The 25242-nt window shown below is 42.8% G+C and overlaps 1 protein-coding gene across 1 annotated transcript; it reads left to right on the top strand.

The window, feature by feature from the left end:
• Positions 1–593: 593 nt before the first annotated feature.
• PDGFRL (platelet derived growth factor receptor like) lies at positions 594–25242 on the top strand (the record flags this gene model as incomplete). The annotated part of the gene is made up of 6 exons (XM_081998707.1): positions 594–648; positions 8157–8451; positions 17341–17492; positions 18962–19255; positions 19560–19699; positions 24834–25242. 6 exons carry the CDS (start codon positions 594–596, stop codon positions 25020–25022), a joined length of 1125 nt encoding a protein of 374 aa, XP_081854833.1. The 3' UTR covers positions 25023–25242.

The raw sequence follows: 25242 nt of genomic DNA, 5'->3' as shown, positions 1-25242 counted from the left end.
CAGGCTTCAACAGTTTGCACCCACGCAAAGCCACGTGTGGCAAAGGGCAGCTGTCACTGATGAGCTCATTCAAGCAATGAACTTCCACAGGTGGCCCTGAGGTCGAGATTATTTGGGATGCGGCTCTGTTCCTGCCCTGAACATGGAGTTCTGTGTGGGTGTGCTGGGCCTGTGCTGCCTGGGGCAGCGATGGCCGGGGGGGATGACGACACGGCATCTTGTCGTTGTTCTCAACGGCCCGGTGAGGAGTTGTGGCGGAGATGGAGCTCGGAGCCCTGAGCTGCAGCGGAAGGAGCTCAGGCTGGACACAAGGAGCCGAAGTCTCCCCGCCTGGGCGGTGAAGCGCCGCAGCAGGTGCCCTGCCCGGCCAGGCCCGCCCGTGGGGCGTCGCGGGTCGTTCCTCTCTCAGCGAAGAAGCGCGGGTGGCGGCGGCCCCTGAAGCAGCACGGCCGCGACGCGCCGTCCCCCGGCGAGCAACCCCGGGCAGGGAGCCCCGGCGCCGGACGGCTCCTCCCCGCGCCGAGGCGCTGCGGGGCCGCCCCCCGCCGTTGTCGCCCGCCTCGCCTCAGCCGAGCGCCCCGGCCGCTCCCGCCATGCGGCTCTGGGTGCTCCTCAGCCTGCTGCTGCTGCAGGAAACGCTGCCGCACGGTGAGCCGCGACCCCCGCCGCCCTCAGCTCCACCGCCCCGCCCGGCTCCCCCACTTTGCGAGCCGCCTCGGGCTTTCCTGAATGCCGGGCCGCCGCCCCCGCCCTCAGCGCCGCCGCCCCTGCCCCGCGAAGCCGGCGGCGGGTGCCCGCGGACTCCCTGCCCCCCCTCGCCGTGACAGCCCCCGGGGCAGCGGCGGGAGCCATCTCGGGGTGGCAGTGGCGGGGTTGCCGTCCCGCTGGGCACAGGCGGAGGGAAGGCGGGTTGCTCTCTCGGTCTGCGGCCAGCGGGCCGCCGAGGCTTTCCGCCGGGGACCGAAAGTGTGGTTTCATCCCATCGTGGGGTTTTCGGGAGAGGCGTTTGCGGCAACACCAGCTGCCCCCCCGCCCCGGTTTCTCTTCAGGGGAGACGTTTAAGTCCGCGCTTAAATTCCCGTGCCGGGCCCGGAGGAGGGTCAGTGCTGGACGTGGTGCTCGGGTTTAAAAAAAATAAAAATAAGGTTTTGTGCGCTGTTGTTCGTTTGTATAGAGGGACAAACTTTACTCGTAACGCAGTTTCAGGTTGTGAAGTCTTGGTGGGGGAAGAGACAAGTTTTTAGCTGGGAAGGGATATTCATAACCAATCCTAGACTTATACAGACTTTAACGAGCAAAAGAGAGGCAGTTTCCTTCATGCAAAATGCGAATAAACTTACTAGAACTTCTCCAGCAGAAACAAAACCAAAATCCTTTATTTTTTGCCACAGAAGGGCTTGGGGACCAAGGCCTGTGTAGCCTGTGGAAGGGTTTGTGGAGACATGGGAGGCAGGCCATGAGATGCATGGTGAAAGGCAAAGAGGCAGTGGCCCCACAGGTGGCCCAGGAGGTTGTAAGGAAGAAATTCTTGTAAGAACATAAAAAAATCTTTCACCCTGAGAGCTGTTAGGCACTGAAAGAAGTTATTGGGGGAGGCTGTAGAGTCTCCAGCCTTTAGGATTGTTGGAGCTCAAACGGACAAAGCTCTGAGCTGCTGAATGGGGCTGGGAAGGGACTTCCAGAAGTCCTTTCCAGCCCAATTTTTCTTATGACTACACGCAAAGGAATTACTCTCTGGAGCAGTGTGGTGTGGGAGAGGATTTCTGCTGAAAGATCCGGACTGTGGGTGTGCACTACCACATCAAGTAAAGTGTTTTCTATTTGAGAAATAGACAATAAAAAACACAGAGTGAGAAATAGTTGTGACTTGGGCAAAAGATTTCCCAGGCCTATGTTTTTATTTGTTTGTTTAGTTTATACTGAGATTTGACTGAGTGCTTCATGCTATGTCATCCAGAAGCTTGGCTACGGGAGAAGGTGACCTGGCATATTTAATGACAGTTCCTTGTCTAAATCTGTAGGTACAAAACCTAATGTAGACCTTGTGGTTTCAAAATAGCCATCCTAAATTTAGCTTATTTTAGCTTGTGAACAGTGAAATACGTTCCTTCATACTGTCCATATGAACGTTGATGTGTCAACCTGTGTTGTCTGTTTGAGTGTTGGTTTGGATGATTAACTTTTCATTTGAAGTACCACAGAGAGAGATGTGTCCAACCTGTTTTGTTATGTTAGTTGTGATCACGAAGGTTCTTCCCTTTCACCTTAATCCTGGTGGTTAAGAATAATTCTTTATGGTAACCTCACACTTGATTTATTTTATTTTTTTTCAAGGAATAATACGTCGGTTCTAATGAGAGTTGAAGGGTCTCCTATGCTGCCAAGGTGTGCATGTGGGTATAGGTGATATCTCAGGTCAAAACTGGATGCTTTTTAGCATTATGTGATTAAAACTTATTTGGGGATTGTTGTGTGTGTAACATCTGTGAGAACAAGGTGCAGACAAACATTACAGAATAGGATGAGACAAATACTGTGAAGCAGGAGCAAAAGTGCTGCATGGTGATGTATTGATGCATAGTCTCCTGCTTTGGCATGATGAGTTAGTGGGGACCCTGAATGTACTGTTGCAGAGGAAATGAGTACAGTGTATCTTAGAACTGACATTAGGAACTGATCAGAGGTAGAAAGTAGGAGTTTTCTCAATGGATATTTTTTTACTAAGTCTGAATTTTATTATTTTTTTAATAAGAAATGCTTTTGCTGGATTATAACAGTGAGGGCTCTGTGAATGAGCAGAGGTGAGACGGTAGAGTATCCCAAATCTGGCATATTCATGTACTTGCATAAATGGGCTAGATGAGTTTGTTCCCTTCCCTGGGAAAGTCTTGCAGCTTGACTAAGGAAATGGGGGAATCTGTGTGGTGGGTTCTGTGGTCTTGGCGGGATTTGGTTTTGTGTCCTCTTTATTTTAGGTGATAGACTACTGTACCAGTTAAGTCAGTTATTGGACAGACAGGTACCTGATTCAGGGATGAGATAAGGCAGGATTGTGAGGTGCAACAGTGGTGGTATCAGTAGATACCTGGATAAATTTACAGGGAGGAGTGTGGTCACAGGTTGTTTGGAAACTCACCTCTTGGGGAGGTGCAGTAGAGAGGCAAAAACCCACTAGGTTTTCTGTGTCGGTAGATAAAAGCTCCTCTGATGGTGTTTCCTGAAGTGCCCCTGCTGTCACCTGCAGGGAAATACAAGGTCAGACAGACAAGAGTCTCACTGTATAGTTGGGAACGTGGTATAGGAGGAAAGTGTTCACTTACTGGGAACTACAGAAACGTGAAACAGAGGGAGCTTGTGCAGAGAGGAAAAACTTCATCTAGAGAAAATCAAAACCAGGCTTCTGGCACTTAAAATTGAAAAGCTTTCATAGGGGAGCCTTTAACAGTTTCTTAAAGGCAGAGTATCAGGTGTGGAAGAGCACACAGTTTGGGACGACACATTTCCTTGGGGTGAGGTTGTAAGGTCCATGTGCCTTTGAAGTGTCAGAGTTGAGGTTGGCAGATCATAGTGGAAATGGCAAAGAGCAGTTTGAACAGAGAGCCCTATTTCAATAGGGTTGGGGGCAGGGGGCAGGGAGAAGGGTGGCTGGACAAAAGCTTGTGTGCTTCTACAGACAAATCTGCAAAGTACAACAGGGAACTGGAACAGCTCGTTTGAAATGCAAATGCTTATCCAAAAGGCTTATTAGGCCTGTCAGTGGGGCTTTCTAATACTAGGGCACAAATTACACAGGAAAGAGGGAATAGGTCAACCCAAGGGAGAGGTAGCAGTATGTATTGAAGAAAGCTTTAGTGTTAACTGATTCATGGTAGGTTTTGTCAGTAAAAGTCATCTGGACTGAAATATCAGCCCTGTGGAGAACTAACAACCTGGTTGCTGACCACCCAACATGATGGAGGGAATGACTGCTCTGTTAAAGAAAATCAGAGGGGCAGCAAGGACTGCATAGAAAAGCAAAAGGAAGAATTACTTACCCTCATGTAGGTTGGATCACACATGTCGGGGTGTGACGCCAAGTGCAATTGTTTAGATACCACAACTGATGAGTTCTTAGAGCCGCTGCTTGGAGAAGCCCTGAAAAAGCAGCAGTTCTTGACTTGATCCGGAGCAATACTCAGGTAATTGGATTCAGATGTTGCTTTAGAACAGCCAGACTGTAGTTTTAATATTCTTGCAGGAGTAATAAAAGCCAAAGAAACAACTGATGCGTTTGATTTCATAAGGGGGAATTACAGAAGATGAGGAGGCTCATTAACTCGCATATGTGTTAAATATAAAAACCAGAATAAGGCAGACAAAAGGAGTTTGAATAACAGCTTGCGAAAGGGATAAAACCAGCCATAAATCCTTTTCTTCTTCTGATGTGCTGGGGTGGGGCAGGGAGAGATGTAAAGCTGGTAGGAACAGGGGATAAAAAAGAACACCTACAGAAAGTAAAACTTAAAATTCAAAACTTAAGTATTTGTGTGCACCCATGTTCACTATGGAGGTGCTTAGGGAGGTTTTAATGGAAAATGGTGATATGATAAGCATGTCAGAAACTTTGAGTGCTGTATCCTAGCAGAGCACTGTAATAGCAGACTCTGAGACAGATTCGTTATGGGAGAATCGCTAAAGGATGTGTCTCATTAATATGCCAAAACAATTGGTTTTAGAGAAAATCAACAACATGAACAGTGTTTAAGTGCCATGATTTGATGATCTACACCTGAGACTTAAAAGAAATTTGAATCTGAAATCGCTGAAGTCTTAAATTGGGTGCATAAACTGTCACATAACTACTACGCCTTTTCAGGGAAATGGAAATAACGCCAGTATGTTAAAATTTTTGAGGGAGGTACAGGCACAAAGCCAGATCTCTGTATTCTGTAAATTGAACTTGTGAATGAATAGGTATGAATTACAGAAGAGTCAGCATGACTTTGTATGGCTGCCTTTTGTTGTTTTTTTCTTCCCCCTTCAGAAGTGTGTTTTGCCTGCTAAGTTTCTGAAGGACTGTGGCCATGAAGTGTGGCCATGGGTGAATTGGTTGATGTACTTGGATTCCCAAAGGCTTTTGATAAGCCTGTTAAAGACTCCATGGGAACCAAGGTGCTGTGAGGCAAAGGAAGACCTCTTATAGAGTAATAAGTCATAGAAAACAAAGAGTAGGAGTTAATCTTCAGTTTTTGCAGTATGGGCATAGAATTGTTTTTATCGAGTTGAATTTCACAGGGATCTTGTAGGGCACATGCTTTTCATGTTTCAGATGTATAAACCTGCTAAAAGAAAACTGTCAGTAAAGAGTTGCAGAAGGATCTCTCCATTTTGAAAGACTTGGCAGTGAAAATAGGACTTGAAATTTTGTGTTGGTAGACGCAAAGTAACACAAATTATTCTAACTTTGTATACACATTGATGGGCTTCTACTTAGTAATTTCTAACCAATAATTCCTACTTAGGAAAGTGATCTTAGAGTTATACTTGATTGTTCTTGAGAAAGTCAGCTCCTAATACTGCTTTCTTGAAAAGCAACGAACTATTTAGACAGGAAAGAAGACACCACTAATATGTACAACTGTGATTTGACCATATCTTGAACCAGGTGTACAGTCTGCTTTTGTCTTCTTTCTATTACCCAGACGTGAACTGTTGTAAGATGCCTATTCTTTACAAGGAACAATTACATAGAGTAGGACTTGCCAGTCCGGAAGGGATGTGTTTGAAGGACACACGTTCTGTAAAAGTACAAGTGCCACAGAGAAAGTTGTTGGAGAAACAGTGGGTATTAATTCCCTTAACACAAAAACTAGGAGGCATCTAATATTTATGTATGACTTGTGTAGTTTTGAAAATTGACCAGGCAAATTAATGAAGGAAAAATCCACCAAGGACAATAAAACGATGGCAACTGTGGTTCACAGATCCTTTCAGCTAAAACTTCTTGGAAGCTAGGACACTAGTATCAAAGGAGCAGAGATGGTTGCCCTGTTCTGTGGTTGACATCTGATGCTGGGTGCTGTCAGTGCAAGATGTTGGCTAGGTAGACATTTGGCCTGACCCCCAGTAGCCATTCTAATGTAATGCAGGGAGAAAGTGCTCCTGCAACAACTGTTTGCCCCTGTATAATAGGCAGTGTGTCACTCACGAGGGTAGTGTGCTCTCAGTAACTAGAAAACCCCTGCTTTATGGTCTTCCATGAGAGGCAGCAACCACTTCTCTGAAATTCCCCTTTGTTATCATCATACCCCAAGTCTGGCAATTTTGCATGTCCAGTGGCATCTCAGGTGTGAAGAAAAATTGGAAGAAACATAAATATTTGTTTCACTCTCCCTTCCAGAAACTAGAAAATGTTACTCTCTATCTTAAAATGTCGTGATCTTTGGAAGGCATTTCTATTTATCTCTTCAGTTTGTGGCTCATTTTAAGGTGATGAGTCATCTTTGCAATCAACTTCACCAATGTTTATAAAGTAGAACTGTGCAAAATGTTCGTGTGGTGGGGGAGGAATGTACCTTAGTAACTGGATGTGTGCTCTCAAAAAAATTATTCTTACTACACGAGAGTCTAAAAGAGTTCAAAATGCATTGGGCAAACTAAGTTGACTACAGCATTGCTGTCTTCCAGTTTATTTTCCAGTTAGTGTGAGACGAGAAGGCAAATGCTCCTACACAGGCAGCCTTACTCTGCTTGCTGAGATCATGGAGCCACAGAATGGTTGAGGTTGGAAAAGACCTCCTGGGATCATTCTGTCCAACCCCATGTTCAAGAAGGGCCCCCTAGGACCGTGTCCAGTTGGGTTTTGAGTATCTCCATGGATATACATGGACTTCACAACCTCTCCGGGCAGCCTGTGCCAGTGCTTGACCACCCTCACAGTAAAAAGTGTTCTCTTATGTTTAGATTGAATTTCCTCCTTTTTAAATTTGTGCTCTCAAGGCTCTGTCCCATTTAAGAGAGGTGGTGTGCATCAGCCTGGACTTGGAGAAGTGGAAGGCTGAAGCAGTACAAGGTGTCCAGCTGGGGTATGAGGAATGTCATGGGAGCCATCAGTGGCAGGACTCTGGAAGTGCTGCTGTTCATACTGTGGCCACTACCAGTTTTAATTCATGCTACCTCAGTATACAGCAGGGCTATTTTTAATTCCAGGGGAGCTCGTTGATTGATTTGTACAATAAAATAACAGAGAATTTTCGTGTGGAAAAGCAGTGTTCAATGTGAATTATCTGTCAGGCACAGTTACTGGAGTTTTTGGTGTCTGGGGACAGCAGTTTCAGGCTCATCTCACAAAAGGTCTGTGCTTCCTGCTGTCACGTAATGATTTTTTAATTTTTTTTTTTTTAACTTAAGACACCTCACTTTTCCTTTCCCTTTTGTTTGCTTTGTTTTTAAAGGCAGCTGGGCATCCCTGTTGTCTCTAGCGGGTAATGAAGTGTCTTGCCGTTTGCCTGTAAGTAAGGTTCTGTTTTCATCTGGACTGTCAAAATAAATGGCTGTTACAGAGAAGTGATGAATTAAATGCTGCTTTCAAGTGACTTAGGTGCAATTTGAGTCTTTTCTTCTTTTACAGTAAGTACTGTAAATATCACTGTCCGTAGTTTATAAATAGTCATGAAGTTCCACACTTGCCAGTTTTTGTTCATGTGTCTCTTAAGGTAACATGGTGTGTGAAAAGGTTATGCAGAATTGATGGATGTGCGACATCCCGGTGAAGACAGAGAACTTGTGTGTAGCATTACCTACTAAATGGCAATGACATGAGGTAGAAGTGACAAAAGTAACTGGAGATAGAAATGCTGTATTTCTTTCCCTTCCCATTTATAAAGTTCTCATACCTTACATATTTGTCTGTTTATGTGAACTCTAAGTATAGATTTTCCACATGTTGAAAGCTTTTTTTTTCCTTTTTCCCCAGGAAAATGGGTCACACTAGAGACTTCAAAAACTTGTGAAATTAACTCTTACTCATTTTTATGAATCCTGTGTAGGAAGACCAAAACCTTTAATTATTCTCTGTGATAATAATAAAGTTTGTTGTTGTTTTTTTTTTTTTTTCAAAAAGACTATATAACCTTTTTCCAATCAGTAATATCGCCTTCATTTCTTTATTTTGCTAGTTATTGGACAGCCTGTGAAGAGCAAGCATCCAAAAGAACCTGGGGAGAACAAAATTAAGCCTGTTAACAAAAAAGTAAAACCCAAAACCCACAAAATGAAGGAGAGGGAATCTGCTGACTCCTCTTTGAAGTCCCAGTCCATATTGACACAGGTGATGGATAAAGGTCGTTTCCAGAAACTAGCTGCCACTTTAAGCCTGTCTGCAGGACAAAGCATGGAACTGCGATGTAAGGGGAGTAATGTTACTTGGAACTATCCTTCATACTTAGACACCTTTAAAGACTCCAGACTCAGGTAAGCTATTTCTCAATTTTTTTTTGAAAAAAATAATCCAGAGCGCTTTTTCCCTACCACTGTCAATACCATTGGGGTTTTTTAGTTTGTTTGTTTACATTTTTGCAATCAAGATGTTCCACCTAGTGGTTTCTAATGTCACAAAAAAGGATGAGCATCTTTCAGTCATCACCAATTACTGCTCTCTGGTTTGCCCTGTGGAATAGTCTTGTAGCATGTGAACTGTGTTTCCTTCAGATTAATCTAAAATAGATGTGATTGAGTAGGGCACCAGTGGGCTTCAACCACGAACAGGGAACTGCATCAGAGCTAGTCTGAAGTAAAACTCTCAAAACATGTGAGTGTGGATGTCAGGTACTCACTATCAACTCTGTTGCTGTACAGAGCACTGCTCCTGGTGGGCTGTGCTGGTTGCTAATGTAGCTACCACCTGAGACACTAAAATTAATTTCCTGAAGAGGCTCAAACACACATCTCTCAACTAGCAGAAACATGCCAACTGCCATGCTAAGGAGCAAGTAAGAGTAGTCTTTACTTTTTCAGTCAAAGTTACCTTTGTGTGCAAAAGGTATTGCAAGCTTTGTGGTGTGGCAGAGTTTAATGCTGGGGGTAGTCATCTTGGGTTTAGGAAACCTTTTTCTTTCATCTAGTGACATCTTAATGGAAACGGCATAAATAGTTGTTAGAGCAGGGAGAGGAACTGAAGACTCTCTCCCTTTCCCTGCCCCACCAGGTGTGTGTCGTGTTGCTCTAAACATCTCCAAAAACCCACACATTTGTTTGCCTTCCCAGTTATTGAGGATAGTGCACATAGCTAAATGTAGTTTAAATGTACTAATTTAGTTATGTATTTGAAAAAAGAGGGACCTATAAGGAGCTTAAGGATGTCTTCCACAGGCATTTTTTTTTTCTGTGGGTAGTGTTTGTTTTCAGTAGCTGTTTTATGGATCTTAATGTGTCCATGAAAGTCAGTGAGGAGACTGTGGAGCACTGTGAACAATGCCCTAAGAAAGAACTGTAAGGTGCTTTTACACCTGAGAGGGGCACGGGTGTATGAGCAAAGGTATCAACTCCTATTGTCCTTTTGTTCCTAAATTAAGAACAAGTGTGTATGCTCTTTATAAATAACTGAGGTTATCTGAATCTCTGTGATCCATTTCACTTATTTACAGGTATGATGCTACCTTAAAATCACTCAATTTTTTAGGTATGTTCTTCTCCTTTCCACTTCTCTTTTCAAAGAGGAGTGTTGAAGATTGGCAGTTATACACTGTGATCTTTAGCATATCCTTCTGAAATTCAGGAGCCACTTCTCTCAGTGTTTATTTGCTTGTCCCTTGACAGCAAATTAACTCCCTGATTTAATGGAGTTAAATCCAGTTGGCAGCCAGTTATAAGTGGTGTTCCCCAAGGCTCAGTTTTGGGGCTGGTCTTGCTTAATATCTTTATTGATGACCTGGATGAGGGAATCAAGTGCTCCCTCAGTAAGTTTGCAGATGACACCAAGTTGGGTGGGACTGTTGATCTGCTGGAGGGTAGGAGGGCTCTGCAGAGGGATCTGGACAGGCTGGATCGATGGGCAGAGGTCAACTGTATGAGGTTTAATAAGGCCAAGTGCTGTCTCCTGCACTTGGGTCACAACCACGCCATGCAATGCTACAGGCTTGGGGAGGAGTGGCTGGAGAGCTGCCTGGTGGAAAAGGACCTGGGGTGCTGGTTGACAGCTGGCTGAATATGAGCTGGCAGTGTGCCCAGGTGGCCAAGAAGGCCAACAGTATCCTGGCCTGCATCAGAACTAGTGTGGCCAGCAGGAGTAGGGAAGTGATCGTGCCCCTGTACTCTGCACTGGTGAGGCTGCACCTCAAATCCTGTGTTCAGTCTTGGGCCCCTCACTACAAGAAGGACATTGAGGTGCTGGAGCGTGTCCAGAGAAGGGCAACGAAGCTGATGAGGGGTCTGGAGCACAAGTCTTATGAGGAGCGGCTGAGGGAACTGGGGTTGTTCAGTCTGGAGAAGAGGAGGCTGAGGGGAGACCTTATCGCTGTCTACAACTACCTGAAAGGGGGTTGTGGTGAGGTGGGTGTTGGTGTCTTCTCCCAAGTAACAACTGATAGGATGAGAGAAAATGGCCTCAAGTTGCACCAGGGGAGGTTTAGGTTGGATACGAGGAACAATTTCTTTACTGAGAGAGTGGTCAAGCATTGGAACAGGCTGCCCAGGGAGGTGCTGGAGTCACCATCACTGGAAGTATTCAAAAAACATGTGGATGTGGCACTTCGGGACGTGGTTTAGTGGGTGTGGTGGTGTTGGGTTGATGGTTGGACTTGATCTTAAAGGTCTATTCCAACCCTAATGATTCCGTGATTCTCAGCAGTTGGAGAATGACACTGGCTGAATAAACCTCTGTAGCTAGTGCAAAGCTTCTCTCATAGTAAGTTACAGCAGCAAGCCTGTTTCTGCTGAGGGCTTATCACAGCAATCTCTCAAAAGATCTTGCCGCCAATTTAAACAACTACTGCTTTTGCTTTTGCAAGAAATAATGTTTTATCTGGGTTTATTCCAGTAGGTGGCATTTGTCAGCTGCAATACAGACCTGGCCTTCCAGCGAGCCGGAGCTGAACATGCAAAATAACATCAACAGGGAGCGTGTGTGTGGTGGGGTGGTTGTTGTTTTCAAGTGGATCCTATGTTTTGTGCATGTGCAAATAGGTTGCTGGCATGATTTGGTCCTGTAGACCTCCAGGTCATGTTATCTGGTCATTAGTATCTGGCATTGAAGAAGGCAAGGCAAGTATTTGGTTTTTGGAGAGGAATCTGCTGCTTCGTTATTTGTTTGACTGTCTGTTCCTCTCTTGCAAAATGAAATACTTTTCTAGTGATGTACATGGGACAAAATACAAGCATTTAAGGTAGTTTGGGGGTAAAAAGATACACATTTTCTAATTGTGTAGTTTGGCATTTTGTAATTTAAAGTAGTTTACCTCAGCAGTTTGCCTTTCTGTTCTCACTCAAGTTCACAGTATTTGTAGTATTTTAACCATATAACAAAAGTTAATAATGTCTCACAAAATAAATGCTATAAAACGTTTTGGCTGGGTGGATATAACTTGCGTAAGTATTTATTTTCTTTCACAAGTATGTTAGGCTTATATTTAAGGGTCTATATTGAAATATGATGATCTTTGCTTTAGAAAAATAATTTTGAAACAAGTTATTGAAGCAGTAAGGCTGAGTTGAACTGAATTAACAATTTTAAATTTAAGCAGAAGATCCTATAATTAACTAGAGAAATTGAAAACATAGATTAGTAGCACATTTCAGCGTTCATAGAATAGTAATAATTTATGGAGACATTGACCGCAGAATCTCGTGCAGTTATTTTCATCACTTTTTAGCATGACTTTGGTAATTATTTGAAGATCTTTGCTGTGGTGCTAATAGATGGATATGAAACAAAGTCTGCTTTATAGAATGTGAAATATGAAATTTATAATCTGTGGCTTTAGAAGTCTTTGATTGAATTTACCTGGAAATATCATAAAGAAAGCATGTTACTTAGCTCCGTTGGTAGTGTTTGTAAGTGAACTGGCAGCAGAGAAGGTTATTAACAATGTTAGCAGCTTTCAAGAGGAGCTTAGATCTTCCTAGTGGCATACAAAAGACCATGCACCAACTACAATAGGCAAATTTTAAAATTTTATGAATATATGACATTCATTATTTTAAAACAAAATGCTGAGTGTGGGGCAAAGGGAGGGAAATCAGAGAAATTATTAGCAAATAATCTACAGCAAAAATTGTTTAATCATCTGGATACATATATGTCCAGTATCTACTAACATTTTTTAGTTCTTAAAAACCAAGTATAAGGTAATCCCTTCATTATCAACTAGCGAGGTGTGGCGTGAAACCTGGGCTAATTAACTGGGCTGGGCTTTTACCTTAGATTTCCATGCTGGTCTCTCTGGAGTTGGGGCACTGGTGCAAACCAGAATCGGTGGCAGCAGCAGAGGGGAAGTGGTTGGGGTCTGAGGAGGCAATGGAAAGTGAAGGAGGAGCGGGTTGCTGGGCCTGGAGGGTAGGTGAGGAGCAGGAGCAATGGCGATGAGGTCCATGCAATTGCTAGGGACTAATGACTACCATTCTTTTGTTCATTTGTAGGTCCCTACAGCAGCAGATGCTCAGACATCCAATTCCTGTTTTTCTTTTAAATAATCGGAGGGATGTACAAATTCAACTGGTCTAGTGGGCAATTTAACAATAAGCGAAGTGTTTCACATCTCCTGGGAACTGCTAACATCCTCTAACTCTGGGTGCTACAAGTGGAGGCTTTAAGGACCCTGGCGTCTAACAGAATGGCAATTACAGGTGGCAGAAGAGAAATTAAGGCGCAGGGCAGCGAAGGCTTTTGTAGCTCAGTTAGTCAGAGGGTTTGTTAATAGCAGAGGTCCAGGGCAGGAGCTGATGCTGAAGATGCATGCTCACTGCATTCTGTTTCCTGTCTGCAGTTCTGGGAGAAAAGAGTGTTTTAGTTTGCAACTAGTTAAATTTGGCATCTACATAATGTATTTCCTATGGGTGATTGCAAAAAGAAGTAGGGATAAAAGCCAGATGTTTTGTCTCCATTCCATGCTTATCATGTTTTTAACTTACCCATATGGTAAGGAGAATACAGCAGCCTGGAGGACAATATGACTTTTCTAAGAAGGAAGAGATTATAATTAGAAAAGCCATTTCTGTAGTGTTAGTGGCTATGTTTTCTTTGAATTTGTCTTTGTAGGTATACTTTACAACCTGGCAAATAAAATATTGTTGCTTGCTGTACTAGAGAGTCTCAGTTTTTAATAGCACTGTAGCAGTTAACATATGCTAAAATTATCATACGGGATGAGGGAAAGACGCTGAGTGAAAAGGAGGAGGATGACTCTTTGGCTGTCTCTTGTTGAGCCAGAGGAGAAATCATCTCTTTACGTTATCCTAACTGGAGTAAATAACAGTACATGCTGAATTGATTTACTTAGCGTTAGAGACAGTTGCACTGAATGCTACACTGGAGAGAAAGCTAGAATCATGCAAACTTGGCTCCCAAGTTAAGGGCACACACCAGCTTGCTTCAGGACTAGCTTATTATCTGTAGTGCTGTCTTGCCTTGTGCAGCATAAATACACCCCAGTGTATTTATCTACACACATCTTGTGTACTGGCTGAACTGGCCAAAAATCTTGGTGGTGGTAATGGTCAAAGGTAGCTGGTGCACCTCCAGAACAAAAGGCCGGGAATGCTGTTTTGTAAGACTGTGCATAACAAATTAATCACTATAGACTGACCCAGAAACTGGATCTAAAATGTAGTAGAAAGATCAAAAGCTGAGAAGGATGAAACAAAAATAAGGGCAAGCACATTTTCCCTTTCTTACGCTTTACAGCAAAAAAGCAGCTCTAGATGAAGGCAGCCTAACTTCACATAGTTTCTGCTCTGCCTGACTTGGAGCAGGGGTCTCTCACTTGAAGACCAGCTGTATTTATCACAGACCGTCATCTGATAGATAAACTCATGTGAAATGGTACTGCTCCAGCGGATGAAGCTAGGGCAAAGAGTTGGGCATGCATCACGCACATTTGTGCGTGCGGGGGGGCATATGGACAGGAGCACTCTCACAAGTATCAAGGAAACTATGTTGTAGAAAGCAAAATCAGACTGCTTTCAGTGAGTGCAGGCTCCTGCTGGCTTAGTGGGATGTGGGTTGTGCTCATGTGTGTAACTGAATTTCATTTTGTTCTATGTGCTCTGAAGTCTGAGAGCTGGGGATTTTTGTCTTGTGTTGAACAGTAAGATGTTATGTTCCTCTCCTAGTGAGCTTGTATTTGAGATAAGCTCTCTTTTGTCAGTATGAATGCAGCTGCTTGAGAGGAGTTTGCTAAATGCTCTGAGTGATGCTATGTACACTGTCTTTCTGTCCTTTTTTTTTTTTTTCCTTTAGCTTCTAAACTTGGCATAGTTTTTCTGGCAAAGATGTTTTGAACTTCAGATAACTAAAGCTTAATAAGATGAATGTATGGAATAAGATTTTGGAGTAGTTTTCTAGTTTCTTTAAACAGTCTTGAGATGTTTGTATATACATTTTTACTTCGTGATATGTAGAGCACAGCAAAATTTTGGGTTTTGAGTCAGATTTCCCAGCATCGAAAATATTAGTGAAATAAAAGTTATCCTGGAAGTATTGATCAGCTGCAGGATTTATCATTTATCATTTACTTCATATGGCTTGTTTTGTCTGCTTAATATGGTCATGTCACAAGTTTCAACACTTCCACTCTCAGTTGCCAGGTTTTGTTAGTGCATGTTTGTGGATGACTACCTCGTTAGGCTATTTCCATTGATTACTGGATAGCTTGTTCTCAGTTAAGTGGAACACACTGTACAATAATTAATTAACTCTGACCTTATTTTTCTGTCTGTTGTGATTTTGAGCTATAGTTCAGTGTCTGCATTAATGGTTGGAGGCAAAAATGTTCTGGCATAATGGTTTTTCTGTAATGCTGACATTTAGTACTGGATACTTGCAAAACATTTTGTGCTGATGTAGTCATGTAGCCTATGAAATGTGAACTGTGAAACTAAAAAATAGTAATACAGACTAGGATGTGTTTTGGATTTCTCTTTTCTTCCTGTTCGGTATGATACACCACAGGATCTCTTGCACAAAGAAGAATCTCTCAAAGCTTATAAAAAACCTGGAGATAATTAATAATTTAAGGTAGTGTATATATTAAAAATGAAAATGCTACTACTCCATAATGACATGATTCCAAAAAGTGGAATCAGATGAAGTCATGTAGGACAAGGGTGTTAGTGGGTAGGAAACATGATTTGCCTGTTTCCTTAGGCAGGCCTCAACACTGCCCCATGGTAGATGAGTGTACTAATGGTGTATGAGGGCTTTAATGGAAAAAATAATTCTCAGTTAGCCCTGTTTGGGTTGTATATTTGATGTGTTTTTAATTTCTGAGCTACTGGCCTTGGCTGGAGGCTGAATGTTGGGTTACATGAACTGTTGCTTATGATTGCTGGTAGTAGTGCAAACTGCTAGCAGAACACCTAGGGAGTCAGAAATTTTGGGAAGTGTGTGTAGCTGGAAGTAGTGGCCTCTCTGTTTAAGCAGTTATTCTGCCTGCAATAAGCAAAACAGCATTTAGAGCATAGAGTGCTGTCAGGCATGTCTGTAGTACTGCTGTTTACGCAGTGACAAGGTGTTTTAGAGGAGAAGAATTTCTTCAAAGCATGCTAATCCCAGAAATAAATGATTCGGTCAGGCATCTGCCTTACAGAATAACTGCCACATTAATAAGAAGAAATAGGACATTTCTTCTACGTAAATCCTCAAAGAACCCACCACTGAATAGTATCATTGAATATATATCATGTATATATATAAGTATCATACAGTATCATTGAATAAGAGTATGGGAGCTGTTCAGACTTTGTGCAAGCTGCGTATTTGTCCACACCCCATTTGAAACACTGGACAGAAGTTTGCTATCAAATGCATAAAGCTGGAAAAGTGTTCAAAAAACGTGTGGATGTGGCGCTTCAGGACATGGTTTAGGGGACATGGTGGTGCTGGATTAATGGTTGGACTTGATGATCTTAAAGGTCCTTTCCAACCTAGTGATTCTGTGATTCTGTGAAAAATCTTGACTTGGTCAGAACAGAAATGACCTTGTAACTCGGTACCTCGCAAAGGAAAGTTGGGAAACCTTTGTGTTCTGGATGTGCTATGAGTAGAAGCAGGTGGTTGAAAATAACATTTTTAAGGGCCAGAGCAGCAGTGGAGTGCATCAGTACTGCCACATGGCTGATCCCTGAGAACTGGTACTGCTGGACCATTGCTTTTGCAATCCATAAAAAGGCAACACAGCAGACTGCCATCTGTCTGCAAGAAAGAACCAGGAAAGCAAAACTTACAATAAAAAAATGAAAGAGATTGTAGCTGCTGAATTGCATAGATAGGACCTTTGACCCTTGGAAGCATTGTCAGTATCTATATATGTATACATATTTATAAATATTTGCACATTTACAAATGTCAGTCCACAGAGAGATGCATCTGGGAAACTCAGGAGAAGGAGAAAAAAGCAAACCAAGTCTGAAATAATCACCCAGGCTGAATTTTGTGTAGTTAAATGATGACACTGCCAGTACACCTCCAGCAGTTCTTGGGGTCATGCTCTGAAATAGCTGAGGGGTGATGAGGAAACTCCAGTGAGGTGGCTTAGTGCAGAGGAGTAGGCAATGCAAAACGACAGACTTACAGAACAAATCCAAGCTGAGACAGAAGCTCCTTATGATGGTGTTTGCAAGTGGAAACTTAGATCAGTATGTTAAAGATGGGAAAGAGTTCACACTGGAAGTGTGAAATGGGCAGAAATCATCAAACATTCTTACTGAAGTACCTGCTACTTACTACTCCTGATGTATCTTTGTCATATACGATTGAAGCAGTGCTACAGTATCAAAAAAGGACTGATGTGTGCAGGTTGACTTGGGAGCGTGAAAATATGGGATACACATGGAAAAACTGAGACAAGACACAGAAAAACATACTGTCTGCAGCAGTCACAGCCCAGTTTCAAAGTGGGAACTGAAAGGAATCCAAGAATGAACTGTACAAAATCTTGCAAGTGCTCGTGTGTAGTTGAAATCAATAGAGCTACTCATGTAAGCAGGCCTTTGCTGGAACAAAAGGGGAAGTTGGAACATAGCTCTGAAAGCAAAAGGTGGGTCAGCTGCAGAGAAAGCATAAAAAATTCAAAAGTACAAGTGAGCTGACAGAAATGTATGATAAAATACAACTGTGCTTGTCTGTGCCTTTTGTTTTCTTCTCCCCAGTATAAAGCAGCTTGACAGGTACAGTCAGCTGATCCTTGCAAACTCCACTGCAGCAGACACAGGTGAATATAGCTGCTGGCTTCAGCTGTGCAATGGTAACAAATGCAGGAAGGATGAGACTAAAACAGGTTCAACGTACATCTTTTTTACAGGTAATTAACTCACTGGGGATTATTAACAGAAATGTATTTGCTAGCAAGACAGGAATAAAGCTACATCAGCAATTTCACTGTCAAGATTTTTCTTCCACAATTTTCATCTTTTTTTAGTGGATGTTAAGGAAGACAGTGCTGGTGAGCAGAAAATTACTTGCTTAGGGTGACTTTGAGTCCAGTTTCCCTATGGATTATGCTAAATGTGTACCCAAAATAATGCATAATGCAACGGAAAGCAAATACCTTTGAAAATACTAACACATGTTCTGAGGAACTTCTACAAAATGAATAAAAAAAATGTTGAGTTTTTGAAAATGTGTCTGAATAAAGAAAACAAATCTGTGCAGAAGATTCATTTTGTCATGGCATTCAGATGACCATGTGGATTCTTCCCCTGCCCCCTTCCAGTTACCTGCACTGACTTAAACTTGACCTTGTTGATCCTGGTAAGGCCACCGTTTCTCCCAAGAGTCTCTATAGTGTGTTGAGATGCAAAACACTCTTAAGTTCATGTGTTGTCCCTCAGAGCTTGAGGTTGACTGTAGCCCTGACACTGCATGGATAGGGTCATAGTAGGTAACTGTGCACAGTTCACTGCTACTTGGTGCAACAGAGCTGAAATCAAATGGTTAATTTATTCCTCTCATGGAAAACATTCTGAATGGTAAAACAACCTTTGCTGCCTGCTAGAGCTGAAGCGTTCTTGGCTAGAAAATATTTCAGTACAAAGTGCTAAGATAGGGTTGTTTGTGATATATTTTGGAGCTAAATTAGACCATGAGGCTGTGCAGGAGCCATTTATCAGAAGTGCATAATGTTCTGAGGATACATTCCTTTAGAAAGGCTGGAATAAACTTTTCAGTCAAGTTGTTATATAAATGCTCATGCTAGAGAGAGGAATTCCAGCTTTATATTTCTAAGCAACATGCCAAATATGGAAATACTCTTTAACTGTCATTCTAAAAGCACTTAAAAATTTCAGCTACTTAGAGCAGTAAATAAAACATTTTGCCTAACATCATATGTATAATGTATAATAAAATGGCTGTAGCTCCAAAGAGTATCTCTTTCTAGTAGTGCTTATCTTACCAGTGGTGGTGGGTTTTCTATGTGTGTTACTCTTTAAAAGTGAGCGAGTGAACAGAATTAGATCCAGATGAGTATTTGGAAACTTGCTAAAAAGGAATTCCAAAGATTTTTCTTAAGATTAAAAAAATCTGATTATAGTGAAGAATTCTTTGTTTTTCTTCTCGATTTAATGTTTTTAATGCAGGCCATGTAAATATATACTCACAGGTTAGAAAAATTGTGCTTTTTTTCTTTTGTGTGTGTGTATTTAAAGCAGAAAACTTTTGGTTGATTTTTAATGTTGCTTATAGCTATTTTCTGTTGTCATATGTACTTTCTCTTCTTTCTGTTAAATGAAGATGTAATATTATTCTAACAACATCAACTCTTCTGTACAGATAAAGAGGAACTTTTTGTACCTACACCCAGTTATTTTGAGATTGTCTACCTGAACCCAGATAAACCTGCAGTCATCCCATGCCGTGTTACTACCCCTTCAGCAAAAGTAACTCTACACAGGGAATTTCCAGCGGAAGAAATTCAAACAGATGGAATTGATATTATTTACGATGTAAAGAAGGGTTTTGTCTACCAGCACCCTACTTCTGATCATAAAGGTATAGTCTACTGCAAAGCAGAGTCACAGGGAGCACCTCAGATTTCCATCAAGTATCACCTACTGTATGTGGAAGGTAAGGTGCAGTTTTCTATATGCTTACACTGACTCTTGTTTCTTCTGCTGACATTGTTTAGAAAACAGTTAAAAACCAAAAAGTAAAATAAGTAATGTAATCAGAGTTTTAAAATCTTGATCAAAAGTATATGTGATAAAACTTTGTAGGTTTAAATTCCAGCAATTTCCCAGTATAGAGAGGGAAGCTGCAGGTGTACTTCACTTACCTGTGATGTTAAGCAAACTGAGGTGAAAATGGACTCTTAAGTTTTGTTGGTGTATTTAACTTTGGAAACTAATTTTCTGCTTCCAAATACTGTCAGTTCCCAAGGGCCCGCCTTCAACCACAATTGCATCATCGTCCAATAGAGCAGAAGTCAGTGACAGCGTTCATGTAATCTGCACAGTCCTTGGGGAGCCAGATGTAGAAGTGAACTTCAGATGGCAGTACCCAGGGCAAGAGGTAAGAGATGCATGCCCTGGCTTAAATAGAGCCGGAGCCTTTCATAAAGGCAATGATTTGAATGCCAGTTAGTGTCTAGATTTGGAGTAAAGATTCTTTCAGATTGTGGTGTCTGCCTCTTGCTAGCTCAGGCATGCTGGCAGGAGGAGGCAGCACATCCCTTTTGAACTTCAGCCCATTTTTCCCTGAGAGTCTAGAAGTAACACAGGAATGAAGCTGGAGAGCTGTACCCATGTTAGCAAAAATCAAGCTCAGCAAAGCTCACTCCTCCCTCAGGTTTCTATTCCAGAGACACTTGGCCTCTGGCAGAGTTTACAAAGAAAAGCCTCAGATGGGGTCAAAGCCAGCCAGCGTCAGGAAGCTATTCTAGGGCAAGCCACAAAGCCTCACTGATGCCTCTGCATTTGATATCCCTTCCATCTCCAGGGCTTAGGCACATGAATCATCACAGCACAGAAGAGCTTAATTGTTGCTCACATCCAGAAGCACAGAAGTCTGCTTCTGCCCAGCCTCAGCTGAAAGAATCTGCTGGAAACATCGAGTGAATCTCAGAACTTTGGTCCTTTTTCTTGCACTGGCCTAATAAAAGAAGGTGTATCTGACTAGCATCATTGATGGTCCTCCCTCTACCCCACCCTGACCAGTGGGGACTTGTTTCTTAACTAGCCTCATCTCTACTGCTCTTTATCCTAAGCAGGCTAGGTGCAAAGGAAGGACTGGAAGATGGAACCCTTTTGCGAGAGGGAGAGGATCCTCTCGGACCTGAGGATTTATGTCCTATTCCATTTGCCAGCCCTCCTGGTGCTGAATTGTCAAAGGCTGATACAGAGCTTGCTCATAAGGTACTTGTATCAGCACTGGTTTCCCTGAGCATAGAATTAAGTAATTTAACGGCAGAGGTAATTGCTTAAGTGAGTGATTGGAGTTCAGTGCTTACTAGGCTTGAGAAAATTAAAATCTAAAGCCCCAGAAGTTTGCTGTAGCCATTAAGACAGAGACTGTAGCACTCTGCTGTCATGGGAAGGTGCATGCCTTTTTCAGGGAGGGAAAACAGCGAGAGAGGAAGTGAGCACAGAAGGGATTTGAATGGCTGGTGAGGGCACTGGGCATGTAGAACCAGGTTTCTACTCCTTGCTTGGATGTTAGTTTGTTCTTTCACTTCCCCCTTTCTCCTCTACCTTTTAAATTTTTTTTTTTTTTTTTTTGCGCTACTGCTTGTCATTAAGTTTTCCTGCTGAAGACTATTGAAGACTGAGAGTTTGCAAGGAATTACCAACTTCCCCTCCCTGCCATGTTTCTGGCTGTTAAATGAGGGCAGCCTCAGCTGCATTTAGTGAGGGGCTTGGTACTGATAGCATGAATTAAGTGATCTGAAGATGGAGCACCAGAAGAGTTTAGCAGAATTCCTGTTTCTGGGGTCCATTTGAAGCTAGGAAGGAAAGGGGCAGTTGTCTAGATGAGCAGAGGAACTTTCAGCTGTCAGTGAGGTAAAGTAAAATGCTAGGAAAAACTGTGCCCCCAAGTTTGGGGAGCTGCAGAGCAATAGTGTGTTTGGAGTTAAACACCCAGTTTAAATTCCTCTGAATTTAGCTCTTAGCATTACTTTGAGTGAGAAGCATCAACAAATGGCAGTGTCTCTATCCTTCAAGGTGCAGCTTTAACTCTGGCAGTTTTATAACAATTCATTCATTTGGGTGGGGAAGAGAAAAAATGTCCCTGCTGATCACATTAGCTTTGAGTGATTTGGCTTTTAGGTTTGGTGTTTTGTGTGTGGTTTTGTTTGGGTTTTTTTTAGCTTCCCTTGATATTTCTTTATTGGACTGTAGTAACTGGCTATACAAACCCCAGTTCTATGTCTTTTGTAACAAACGGTAATTATTAAGAACAAGCAATTGAAGCAATTAAATTCAGCCTGACCTTCTAAAACTCTGTATCTTATTAGTGTCCACTCCTTTCTACTTTTACATCTTTCACAGCTGAACGGCTGCCCAAGTTCTTGGCCAGGTTGCTTCCAGTCATCTTGCAGCACCTGATGCAGTGCTGGCATAGGCACTACAGTTAGCCTCTCTAGCACTGACTGAAAATAGCGAGCTAAACACGTGCAAATCATCTCCTTTGTTTGCTGTGGATGCTGCAGCTGCAGTGCAGGGCACTTGTGCTATCAGCAGAGGACTACACCCTCTCACTACCCCAACCTACGGGGATTGAGAGAGAGACTTTGGCCTGTGGCCTGCATCTGCCCTGGCAAGGGCTAATGTGCTTATCCACTGGAGTAAACAGTCTCAGCTCCAGCTGTGCCTGGGGATAGGGAGGGAGGAGTTGTGTTTGGGTTTCTGCCCCAACAAAATGATTAAGTAAATGTCAGAGTAGAGGCACTGTATGCTTGTTGGGGACTTAACATTTATTAAGGAAGTATTTATCTACTGCAAAGGAAAAAGGTGTGTGGGTCAAGGGAGATGAGAGAGGACTATCAGTGATGCTGGTCAGATACACCTTCTTTTGTGCGAGAAAAAGACTGACAGAGTCTAAGATTCAGAGTTAGTTCTAAGATTCAGAGTTCCTGGATGTTTCCATTCATTGCTGCTGCTTTGTGTGGGGAGATCAGTGATAGCTTTTTTTTTACCATGACCCCACCCAGCACCTGGGCTGTCACCTACCACTTGATCCTTGAGCAGTAGCAGCACTTTAATCCCTGCTTGCTCCTAGGTATGTTGCACTGGAGATACCCTCACCTCACCTCTATAGTCACTAACTGCTCCCTCTTACTTTTTCACTCAGTAGTTTTGTGGGGTTTTTTTTCCCTTGCCACTCCCTGACAATTGCTAATTCATCTGCTGTGAATGCATACTGATTCCCTGAAACTAACTTCAAAGCAGAAGGCAATTAGTTTGAGGAAAAACTGGGCTAGCAGAACCTTAACCAAGCAAATAACATCATCCTTCCTTACATGGCCTTCACCTTTACTTTCAGTATGGTCAAGGAAGTTCCACTTGCTGTATTTAAGAACTTAGGCTTGAATTGAGTGTACTTGATTGTAGGTAGTGCTTGATTTTCAGGCTGGGAACAGGAGGTAGCAGAGCTCTAGCTGGCAGAGCACTATGGGGCTTGATTCCTTCCGAAGGGTTAAGATTTTCTAGAAGAGATTACCAGTTTTTCAAAGAAGTTCTTGCTAGCTGTAAATGCCTGCCACTTCCCAGGCCTTCCTTGACTGCACTGACTCATCTCTAAGCTTCAAGTCTAGCTGCTGCTTCTGTACTGGTCATTTTGCAAGTGCGAGATTGTAGCTTTGGCTCGAGATAAGCATCTAACCCTTTTGCTACTATTAGCTTAAGCCTTGTAGCAGTCATATTGGTAAATGGCCAATCTGCCTATTTCGTGAAGCAAGAGGAGATGGTTTCCAAGCAGAAACCTCTCCTACCAGTTTTATCCAGGTTATTGGTATTGCACAAGCCAACGTAACTGAAGTTGCTGACTAGCATGATGGATTTTGGAAGAAAAGGAATGGCCTTAATCTGTCTTTGGGCCAGTTTCTCTTATTTTGTCCTTTGCAAACTTCTGAGGGGCCAGGGACCATGACCTGATAAACAGTCCATCAGAAAATTCTGTTACAGGATAAAAAAAAAAAGCCTGTTACAACAACAAAACCTAAAAGGCATCTCTATGCATCCTTGTTTGTATTTTTGAATTCTGAAGTTACGTACGTATTTTGGAAAGCATAATATGAGGATTAATTTGGAAGCATTTGTGAGTTGTTACCGTTTGCTTGTATGTTATCTGAAACAGTATTTCTGAAACTAAAGGAGAAGGAATTAAGTTTGTAACACATGATTTAAAGCTACTCCCTGTGCTAAAAGTGAACTAGGTAAAGCTTGGTTAACTCATTCATGCCACTGCTGCCTGCCTTCCTTTTTGAGACACGCTGAAAGTCTGAAAATAAGCTCACACGTCTATCCTGACATGTCCCCAAGATTGCTGGATCGATGGGCAGAGGTCAACTGTATGAGGTTTAATAAGGCCAAGTGCAGGGTCCTGCACTTGCGTCACAACAACCCCATGCAACGCTACAGGCTTGGGGAGGAGTGGCTGGAGAGCAGCCTGGCGGAAAGGGACCTGGAGGTGCTGCTTGCCAGCCAGCTGAACATGAGCCGGCAGTGTGCCCAGGTGGCCAAGAAGGCCAACAGCGTCCTGGCCTGTATCAGAAAGAGTGTGGCCAGCAGGAGTAGGGAAGTGATTGTGCCCCTGTACTCAGCACTGGTGAGGCTGCAGCTTGAATCCTGTGTTCAGTTTTGGGCCCCTCACTACAAGAAGGACGCTGAGGTGCTGGAGCGTGTCCAGAGAAGGGCAACGAAGCTGGTGAGGGGGCTGGAGCACAAGTCTTATGAGGAGCGGCTGAGGGAAATGGGGTTGTTTAGTCTGGAGGAGGCTGAGGGGAGACCTTATCGCTCTCTACAACTACCTGAAAGGGGATTGTGGCAATGAGGGTGTTGGTCTCTTCTCCCAAGTTACTAGCGATAGGACAAGAGGAAATGGCCTCAAGTTGCGCCAGGGGAGGTTTAGATATTAGGAAAAATTTCTTCACCGAGAGAGTGGTCAGGCATTGGAACAGGCTGCCCAGGGAGGTGGTGGAGTCGCCATCTCTGGAAGTGTTCAAAAAAACATGTGGATGTGACACTTCAGGACATGGTTTAGGGGACATGGTGGCGCTGGATTAATGGTTGGACTTGATGATCTTGAAGGTCCTTTCCAGCCTTAGTGATTCTGTGATAACCTGCCTATTTGATCAAGTACCCAAACACAACCTTAGAAAGTGGCTCACAACTGCAACTGGGTTCATTCATGTGCTCCAGGCAGAGCTTTGGCAGCCCATCACTAAAGATATACAGTACCTGCGCTTACAGTGGAAGAGCTGTTGTATTATACTTATTTGGCCTAACTTACTCACATGTCAGCATTTAATGCAGGAATGTTGCTGCAACTGCCAGACACCTTCAGTTTCCTCACTTAAGGCTGACTTTTGTATCTGGGCTCCTACTATCTCTTGCTTCAGGCTTTGATAGGGTAGTGTCACTAAATACACTTTGCAGAATCATGTATTTTCTTATGTGGGTGGTTATTTTTTTTTTATTTTAAACAGTCTGAGAGGCCTGTGATTATCCAAAGCTTCTGGAGATTGATAAACAGGGGAACTGGACATACCACAAGAATCTCAAAGAGTGTTCTTCTTGTTGAGGATTTTGAAGCCGGAGATGCTGGAAACTACATTTGTATAGCTCAGAACCTACAAGGAGAAACAACAGTAGCTACTGAAGTTGAACTAAATTGATAGGAAAGGCTTCTGGACATAGAATGAACTGTATGTTATTTGACTTTATAGCCATTTATTTTCTTTATTCACATTTAAATGAAGTTTTCTCTATCACTCTTTCTTTTCATATATATATCAATGCATTCTGTATTCAGTAGCTTGACAGACCAAAACAGAGTTCCCTATGCCTGGCAGTAGTCAGTTGTGAGTTAATGAAACTACAAAGCATTAAAGTTTA

The sequence above is a fragment of the Phaethon aethereus genome, assembly GCF_964289735.1.
Source record: "Phaethon aethereus genome assembly, chromosome: 4".
NCBI classification, from domain to species: Eukaryota; Metazoa; Chordata; class Aves; order Phaethontiformes; family Phaethontidae; genus Phaethon; species Phaethon aethereus.
This window is presented reverse-complemented; position numbering and strand designations above follow the sequence as displayed.